This window comes from Trichosurus vulpecula, chromosome 1 (assembly GCF_011100635.1).
Source record: "Trichosurus vulpecula isolate mTriVul1 chromosome 1, mTriVul1.pri, whole genome shotgun sequence".
In the NCBI taxonomy this organism is placed as follows: Eukaryota; Metazoa; Chordata; class Mammalia; order Diprotodontia; family Phalangeridae; genus Trichosurus; species Trichosurus vulpecula.
In genome coordinates, this window is record NC_050573.1 from 53743963 (window position 1) to 53753200 (window position 9238).

At 48.4% G+C, this 9238-nt stretch overlaps 1 protein-coding gene across 1 annotated transcript; it reads left to right on the top strand.

Moving 5' to 3' along the window:
• Positions 1-227: 227 nt before the first annotated feature.
• On the top strand, positions 228-7631 carry ODF3L2 (outer dense fiber of sperm tails 3 like 2). Its single transcript, XM_036768735.1, has 4 exons — positions 228-357; positions 921-1028; positions 5045-5158; positions 7144-7631. The coding sequence occupies exons 1-4, from the start codon at positions 228-230 to the stop codon at positions 7629-7631; spliced, it is 840 nt and encodes a 279-aa protein (XP_036624630.1).
• The last annotated feature ends 1607 nt before the right edge of the window (positions 7632-9238 follow it).

Sequence of the window (9238 nt, forward strand, 5' to 3'; positions counted from 1 at the left end):
GGTGTGGATGGGAGGTGGCACCTGAGAGAGCGTGCAGGGATCAATTTACTGCCAGTCACTGCCTGAGTGGGAATCTTGTTCCAGTAGAGCCTAGTGCAGTGTGACAGACTCGGGCAGGCTTTTGGGGTGGGTGGTTGGACATAGCTCCAGCCCCCTCCCCTTTCCTGGTGGGTTTGGAGAGGGCCACCCTCGCTGATTCTCCTCAGCCTCTGGGGACTGCCTCCACCATGGGCACCCTGAGCTGTGGACCCCCTCCTCCCCGTCTGCCTGGTGCTCTTCTAGCCCGACGGGGCACCGTGTGCCAGCTGAGTGAGACGGGCCAGAAGAAGACGTCGGGGATCACTACGTGTGAGACTGGTATGTGCCCGCTGGGCCTTCCAGCTGCTTTAGCCCTTCAGCAGACAGGGGAAAGGCGGGGTGACAGCAGAAGAGATCCTGACCACCAGAATGGGTTAAAGCCACACCCTCCAGGGCTCCCATGACTGAGTCCCAGAAAATGTCACCATCCCCCTAAACTAACAGTTCCCCTAGGTAGAGAGGGACTTCCCAAATCATATGTCTCTGAGTGGCTGGCTGGCTTCTCCTAAGTGGTCCTGACAGTGTTGGATAGGGTGGGAGGGTACAAGCAAGAAGCATGAACAGGAAGGGGAATGAGCAGGGAATGCCTTACTCTAAGACTTTCAGAATCCTTTCCATTCCCTTTCACTCCCTCCTCCCCTCCCCAAACTTGACCTATGAGGACCAAGCCAATCAAGGGCCAGCAGAACGGGTTGGGGGGGGGGCTCCCTGGTGGGTGGGCTATGATAGCTCCCACCTGGGACTAAGGGCCCCAGGGAGACCCATAGCCCAGGGTGAGGGCACTCCCCAACTCCATTGGGGCTTCTTGAATCGAATTGAGGGGTCCCTTCATGGGGTTGCAGGTCCGGGTCCTGACCTGTTCTGTCTTCCCTCGACCGTGGGTTATATCAGCCATGACTTCACCAAGAAGGCTAGTCCAGCATACTCCTTCCTCAGCAGGCCCATCGATGGTAAGGAGGGGGAAAGAGAAGCCATGGGTCAGAACTGAGGGCAAGAAAGGAGAGAGGAGACATTTGGGGGTGGGGGGAAGGGAGAGATCTGAGGAGGGAGTCTGAGGATGGGGAGGAAAGGTAGGTGTGGGAAATGGAGAGGGCAGGTGAGCAGAGAGGACCTGGGAGGGAAAGGGACAGAAAGAAAGAAGAGACCAAAAACACCAATGAGAGAAGAAGGGTGAGGAGAGAGGCAGGTTTAGGGAAGAGAGAGGAAGCGGGGAGAGAGGTCAGATGAGGGGAGAGAACAGGGCAAGGAAGGAGAGAAGAAAGGGAGGAGGGAAAAGGCTGATAGGATGAGAGGACCAGTCAAGGGAGGGCCCCTGAGGGGCACGGGGGGATGAGATCTCCTCATTGTCTCAGTCCTATCCTCTCCCTGTGGGCACCAGTGCAGGACTCTGCCCACCACTCAGTGTATCTAGTGGGGAAGCCTGGGGATATGGGGGATGGTGGGGCAGAGCCAGACCCTCCAGGATGTCGACTGAGAGTGGAAAGAAGAGTGGGGAGATTTCTAATGGACTTCGACTCTGTGAGCAGGAAGGATCACCCTCTGCTATGTTCTCCTTGGCTTTGATGACCTGAAGTGATGTTTTTTCTAGAGGAGAGGAATAGGGGAGCTCTGGGCATGGAGGGGACTAAGAGGAGCTGGCAGCGTGCTTCTCTTCTGAGGGGAGGGAGGGAGAGGGTTGAAGGGGATTGAGGTGAGCCAGGTCACACCTGGGACGGATCTTACTGGCACTCAGGTCTGTTCTCTTTGTATTGCTTAGATCTGGGGCAGATGTGGCCTTGGGCTCTGGCTGGCCTTCAGGAGTACCTGAATGCCTGGCTGGGCACAGTCACAGAGCTCCAGGGCCACATATCCAACCCACTCCTACCCTTCCCTGGGCCTCTCAATTCCTGGGCCCAGCCCAGTACCCCTTCTCCCAAGCTCAATGCCCTTCCTCCTCCTTCCCCCTGCCTCACCAGGAGTGGGGTGTGCTACTGGCTACCTGACTTCAACTGTACGTGCTTAAGTATGTATGTGGGTGTGCATGTATTTCTATGTGTCTGTATGTACTATTTCTGCATGTATCTGTATATAGATATAAATTGGTACATTGTGTATGCATGTGTCTGTGTGGCTATATGTATTAATCTATGTAGGTACATGTATGCATTTATTACTTGTGCCTGTGTTTGCACAATGCAATGCATGTATCTGCCTCCTGCATATTTGCATGCCTCTATCTTCATATCTCTGGACATCTGTATGTTACATGTACATACATGTGTGTGAGTGTATACATGCTTACATTTGTTATTCGTGTCTATGTATGCACAATGCAATGCATGCATCTGCCTCATGTGTATTTGCAAGTTGCCTGTCTCTGGCCATCTGTGTTTTATATGTACATACATATGTGTGAGTGTATACATGTATGGGTCTAGAAAAATAATCATAGAAAAACATTGACCTGGAGATGAAAGACTTGAGTTCAAGTCCTAGTTTGGATAGTGATTCTCTTTGAAACCTTCAGTCTTTCTGGGTCTCAGTTACCTCATCTGTGAAACGGAGTCAACAGCCCCTGTTCTACCCTAGCCACACACCGAAAACCCCTGAAGTGATGCATAAGTGTGGCCATTACACATGGATATGTGCTTTGTTCTTTATGCAAAGGTGTGTTTGTCTGGACACATGTAAGCCCACATAGTGTATCCTGCGAGTCTGTGTAGAGACTATGGACCTGGGTGTCTTCTTTGTGGGCGTGAAAATTCCTCTGGTTAGAAACATATGATGTGTGTGCTTACTTCATATGTGCTTAAACTGAAATCCAATAAACACTCACAGCATACCTATTATTACTTCCTGAGCTAGGGGGCCAACGCTACAGAGATGGGCAAGGCCTGCCTCACAGGGTTTACTGTCTCTGTGTGTATGAACATGTGTACAGGATGCAAGTGAACATGCCAACCAAAGGAGATCATACATGCGGAGCTTTTTGAAGCCCTTAGAGCAACAGACAAATGTTAACTATTAGGTTAATAACAATACTTTCAACATAGGATCCTCATCCTTATTATCATCCAATCACTCAGCAAGCATTTATTAAGCACTTGCTGTGTACCAGGCACTATACAAAGCTCTGAGGATACAAATAAAAAGTGAAATAAATAGCCCCTGCCCCCAAAGAGCTTACATTCTACGGGGGGAGGGGGATACAACATGCTAATAGATTTGTTAACATTATTATTATAATATATTATAATACAATGATTATATTATAATATATAATATTATATTGTTATTATATTTGCAAGTCCCTTCATCCCTGTATGCCTCAGTTTTATCCCCTGTAAAATGGGAAATGGTGAGGAATACAACATGTACACAGCTAAGTAAAATGGGGGTTGTTGTGAGGATGAACTGAGATAAATATTTAAATGCCATATAAATGCCATCTGTTATTATTAATATTATTATTCTCATCTGTCACTTATTATTGTATGACCCTTGACAAGTAACTTGACCTCTCAGTGCCTCAGTTGCCTTCTCTGTAAAATGGGCGTAATGACAGGTTCATTACCTTCCCCATGGGGCCGTTGAGAGAAAAATGCTTGAGAACATGAGAAGCTCTCTAGAAAGAGGGGCTGCTGTTATTGGAGGAGGTCTTGATGTAGAAGTTAGAAGAAGACATCTGGACTGAGGAACAGTTGGACCTGGAAACTTGTATCAATTCATTTCAATTCAATTGAATAATGATCTGTTAAATGCCTACTATGTGCCAGGCACTGTGGTAGGAGTTGAGGATAGAATACAAAAAAAAAAAATTGGTCCCTGCCCTCAGGGAGTTTATATTCTACTTGGGTCAGGTGGGGAATACAACATGTACATAGCTAAGAAAATATAAAACATACTCAAAGTAAATACAAAGTAATTGGTGTAGGAGTGAGGTGGGGTAGGGACCAGGAAAGGCCCATACAAGAGATGGCCCCGGAGGAGAGTCTTGCTTCCCTTCTGAGTTTATCTTCTATCTAGTCTGAATACATATTTGTACATATCTGGTTATTTGCATGTTGCTTTCCCCATCAGAATGTAAGCACCTTGAGGGCAGCAGCTATTTTTTGCCTTTCTTTCTATCTCCAGTTCTTAAGTTCTTCTTTCTTAAGGACCCTGCCTTAAACCCAAATCACTCTGGCTCTCATTGATTGGCCAGTAATGGCTCAGAGTGAATGTAAATATCAATTGTTTCTGTTTTGGCCAAAAACCATGAGGATCTTCCCCTCTCATCATCAAAAAAAAAATCAAGATTGATTTTTTTTGGCTAGGTAAAAGAGGCCTTTCTCTGCCTCTTTTCTTACTTAGCCTTAATCACTGAATGGGTGTTGCCTCAGTCAAACTGAGACCTGGGAAAGATCTTAGCTTAAAAAGGCCAAGGTCCCCTATTGCATCTGGGGCCATCTCCAGTCATCCTGATCTATACCTGGCCATTGGACCCAGATGGCTCTGGAGGAGAAAGTGAGGCTGGTGACTTTGCACAGCCCTCCCTCACTCAAATCCAATTCACTTGCAAGTCGGGGCATCACCTTCCTGATGTCATGGTCCTCTTCCAGAACGAAAGACAAACAACAACAAGCTTTTAACACAGTGCTTGGCACATTGTAAATGCTTCTTGACTGACTGAGTGAGTGGTTTACTAGAGTTTCTAAGAGGTAGAGGCAAAGAGGATACAGCTTGTAAAAAGTCAAGGAGGTGGGAGGTGAGATTTTCTAACATGGGGATCAAAAAGAAGGTCATGTTGTACACAGAATGTACAATGGTCAAGGTGGCATGATTAAGAAGAACCTCCTTAGAAAACATGTTAGAGAAGTCAGGACTGAGATGGATTCAAGGACAGCACAAGGGAAGAAAGGGCAAGACAGATGAGGCTGTTTCAATCAGCAGTTACTAAGGGGGCTGGTATCTGGGGGGTTTGGCCTTTCTCCCCGCTTCTCTCCAGTGACTCGACGAGATTCCAGCCCTGGGCCCTGCTATTTCGTGCAGCCCAACATCACCCGTTTTGGCCGGAGCAGTGCCCCTGCCTACTCCCTGCAGTCCCGAACCAAGCCCAAAGGTGAGTTGCCCAGGGGTCTGGCTCCCTGCTTCTCCTACACACTCTTGCCCAGCCCTGGTGCTTCTTGATACCCCAACCCACCTTTACCCAATGTGGCTTATAGATCCTCAGAGTGAGAAGGTATTATCCAGATTGGACACCTCCAGTCCGGTGATGAGCTCCTTTCAGAGAAGCCTATTACATTATGGGACCCCTCTGATAATGAGAATGTTCTTCCTTATATTAAGCTGACACCAACCTCCCTATAATGCCGCCTTCTCCCACTTATTTTAATTTTGTTCTCTGGGGCGATATAGAACACTTCTATTCCCTCTGCCCTACCATGATCCTTTGGATATCAGAAGTAAACAAACTTATGTTTTTAGTCTTCTCTCCACTTCAGCTGTTTTCAGTCCTTTTATCATCCTGCTTCTTCCCCATTCTAAGCCATCCCAGGATCCTCCATCTGAGGCCAGTAACTAATTCCCTACTAGCAGGATGGTAAGATGTCTCCTCATTGTCTTGGAAATGAGTATGGGGTTCCCCCTCCCCACCAGTGAAGGTGACAACACCATAGGTTAAGAAACTCAACAAATACATCTGAACAAACATCTTAACAAACTGAACAAATATATTGTTGGGCAGGTCATTGGACTGGGCTGAGTTAGGAGACAGAGATGGCTACGATTCTTTTGAGAAACTCAAGCTAGAGGAGAGATGAGACACCAGCCCAGAAAAAGGGCCAAATGGGGGCAGTGGACCTAAGAGGGAATGGAGAGAGTCTCACAGGCCCTTCTACCAGAGTCAATATCTAAAAATTTCTTATCAGGCTAGAACAATGAGCCAAATCTTCTGACTATATTGCTTTATGATAGCATGTATTCAAAGGCTGTCAGCAGCCAAGTACCAACTCTGGAGGGTCTCCACAAGCTGGAAACATCTCTGCCTATGGGCTTGGTGACCAACTGTATATCTGTTGTCCCAGGACAAGCTTAACCAAATTTGGAGTGGCTTATCACTGGATTCACCATAGGGGGGTGAATTCATCAGCCACCACAACTTTCCAAGTTGTAGATATGTGGTGGTCTGCATTGGAGGAGGGTGAATCTATAGGGATGAAATCACAGAAGCTTGAACTAATGAAGCAGATGTCAAGTGTTATGCCTGGGTTAAAAAAAATCAGCATCAAGATGGGAAAGCCACAGCCAGATGATAATTTGTACAGGAGAAGAGCTGGAGAGACCAAGAGTTCCAAATGAGTCAGCAGTGCGGTGTGATAATTAAGTAAGCTTATGAGTATTGTGTCCAGACTGAAGGAGGTGATGGTCTTACTGGACCTCGGTCTGGCCAGATCACTTGTGGAATACCATTTTTGGGTGCCATGATTTTTGAGTGACATTGACAATCAGAAGAAATCGACCTGTTATGTTGAGGGGAATGAGGCCTGAAAATTCATTCCGAAGGAAAGGAAGGACATCAGTTGATGGAGGAGAAGGAGAAGGAGAAGAATGTCCATTCTAGGCAGAGGTGTGCACAAGTGCATGAAGAAGGGGGAGGATGAGACAAGGTTAAGGGACAGAGAATCACCAGTTTGGGAGGAATAGGATCACAGGTCTAGAGCTGAGAGAGATCTTTATGAGCCAAGAACAATTCCTTCATTTTACAGATGAGAAAACAGTCACAGAGAGGTTAAGCCACCTGTCAAGGGGCACACAGTTGGTAAATGTCCGAAGCAGGACTCAAAGCCAAGTCTTCCTGCCCCCAGTCCAGCACTCTATCTGCTACCCCAATACTGTCTCTCTAACAGAGAGTGCAGGAATGAGAGAAGTAGAGAATAAGGCCAAGAATGTTGGTTGGACCCAGGTTGTGAAAGGCTTTAGATGTCAAGATAAAGGTTGGAATTTTATCCCAATTCCAGAGGGGAGCCTGAACTGATAAACTGAAAGTTTATCAGCAGGGGAGTGACATAGTTCTTACGGGTGACTCTAAGCACTTGTATTCCACAGATCTGGAGGTGACACCTGGCCCTGGTGCCTACAGCCCGGAGAAGGTGCCTCCTATCAACCAGCCAAGATCTCCTGCTTACAGCCTGGGCTTGCGCATACCCCGCTGCCGCTTGGTAGACTCTGTCCCAGCCCCCAACAGCTATACCCTGCCTTCTCTGTGGGGCTCCCAGATCTTTACCAAACCTTGCAGCCCCAGCTACTCAGTGTCGGGTCGAACGGCCCAGGCCCGTTTCACTGAGGACCCATCTCAGCTCCCGGGGCCAGGCCAGTATGAGTGCCCAGACCCAGATACCTATAGGCAGCGCCGGGGGCCTGCCTATTCCATGCTGGGGCGCCCCTGTGCTCCTCGCCCCCTCTTCCAGACACCAGGTCCTGGTGCCCACAACCCAGAGCAGGTCACAGTGCACTGGACCCGGGCACCTGCTTACTCCCTGGGTATACGCCATTCCAAGTTTGTTACCCCTCTGCTCACAGACAACACAGCTTGACATCCTCTCATGTCAATCCTCCCTCTCTCTGTCTAAGTATAGCCTATATTCCTGGGACTGAGTCCCTAGGAGTTCAGGTAGAGGGAGCAGGGAACTGGGGACTCCCCTTCAGAGGGAGAGGAGGGAAAGGGAGAGAGAGAGAGAGAAGAAAGAGAAAGGGGGGAAGGGGAGAGAGAGAGAGAGAGACATAGAGAGAAAGGAGAGAGAGAGAAAGACAGAGAGAGGGAGAGAGAGGAGAGAGAAGAGAGAGGAGAGAGAAGAGAGAGGGGGGAAGGAGAGAGAGACACACAGAGAGAGAGAGAGACACAGAGAGAGAGAGAGAGAGGGAGGGAGAGAGGGAGAGAGAGAGAGAGAGAGAGAGAGAGAGAGAGAGAGAGAGAGAGGGAGGGAGGGAGAGAGGGAGAGAGAGAGAGAGAGAGAGAGAGAGAGAGAGAGAGAGAGAGAGAGAGAGAGCTTGGCAGAAACTGGATGCTGAGTTTGGTTCCCTTATCTCTTCTTGTTTCTCTGTACCTTGCCTCAATTTCTCCATCCTGTGAGATATGGGTGGGATACAGAGAATGTCTGCTTCCTCCTCCCACCAGGGTCTGGTGAGAATATAAGGTGGCCATGACCCTCAGTTTCTCTATTTGTAGCAGGAGAGGGTTGGACAGATGATCTCTAAGGTCTCTTCCAGCTCTATGACCTAAGACCTGGAGAGGATTTAGAGATCACCAGGGAGGGTCTCAGAGGCCCAGGGCAGGGTGGGGTGGTGAGATCCTCTTGTCCATGGATTCTTTCCCTTCCTGAACCAAAGTGCCTCATCTTGAATTTGCCTATCCTCACCTAGGAGAGACTTCACTTAGGAGAAAGATGGTCAAAAGCCTAATTCTCTCCTGTCTGCTAGAAGGGAAGTGGTGAACCCAAGGCCCTGCCTGGGGGAGCACCCCAAGAGCCCTTAGTGCTTTATATCTAATCCCCAAGCCTCTTTGTCATCCAGAAACCTAGAATCAAATTCTAGGTTTCAGCAATGATGACTCTATTCCCATCCCTTAGGCCATTGATGTTGCTTCCTCTCTCCCCGAGGGGCCTGTTCTAGAACTCCAGTTCTCTAGAGATCAGCCACTACTCTGCACCTGGTTCTCAGATCTGCCCCCTTTCCCTTGACTTTGGTCCCCTCCCCATTCACTATCTTCCACCCACCTCCCAGGAGCTGCGGAGTAGGCATACATGGTTTTCGCCCTTTCAGCTCTGCTCTATTTCTCTCTCCTCCAAGGCTGTGGGTTCCTGTGATCTTTGAGGGAGGCCCCAGCCACAGAGAGTCAATATCCAGCCAGCAACTCCCACTCTCACCTCCAGTCGACACATCCATAGATGCAAAGAACATGTTGTAAAGAATAAAAGTGTCAATAAACTGGTTCCTGGAGGAGATTAAGTAGTGGTTGCATTGCCCAGGGGAGGCCAGGGGCTCTGCACAGCTCCTCATGCCTAGCACAAAGGCTGTTTGTAGCTCTTTGGTGGACAATACAATGGTGTAGAACGTTGAACTCGGGAATGTCCTGGGGAAGTTGGGTTGATGAGAAGTAAGTCTGTTAGGTGTTCATTCATTTATTTACTCACTCATTCTCTTC

Bases quoted from the DNA above. Each gene is read 5' to 3' on its own strand.
- ODF3L2 (XM_036768735.1), top strand. From the start codon at position 228: ATGGGCACCCTGAGCTGTGGACCCCCTCCTCCCCGTCTGCCTGGTGCT. The intron at 1,029-5,044 runs GTAAGGAGGGGG...GCTTCTCTCCAG, and splicing joins CCTCAGCAGGCCCATCGATG to TGACTCGACGAGATTCCAGC. The intron at 5,159-7,143 runs GTGAGTTGCCCA...TGTATTCCACAG, and splicing joins GTCCCGAACCAAGCCCAAAG to ATCTGGAGGTGACACCTGGC.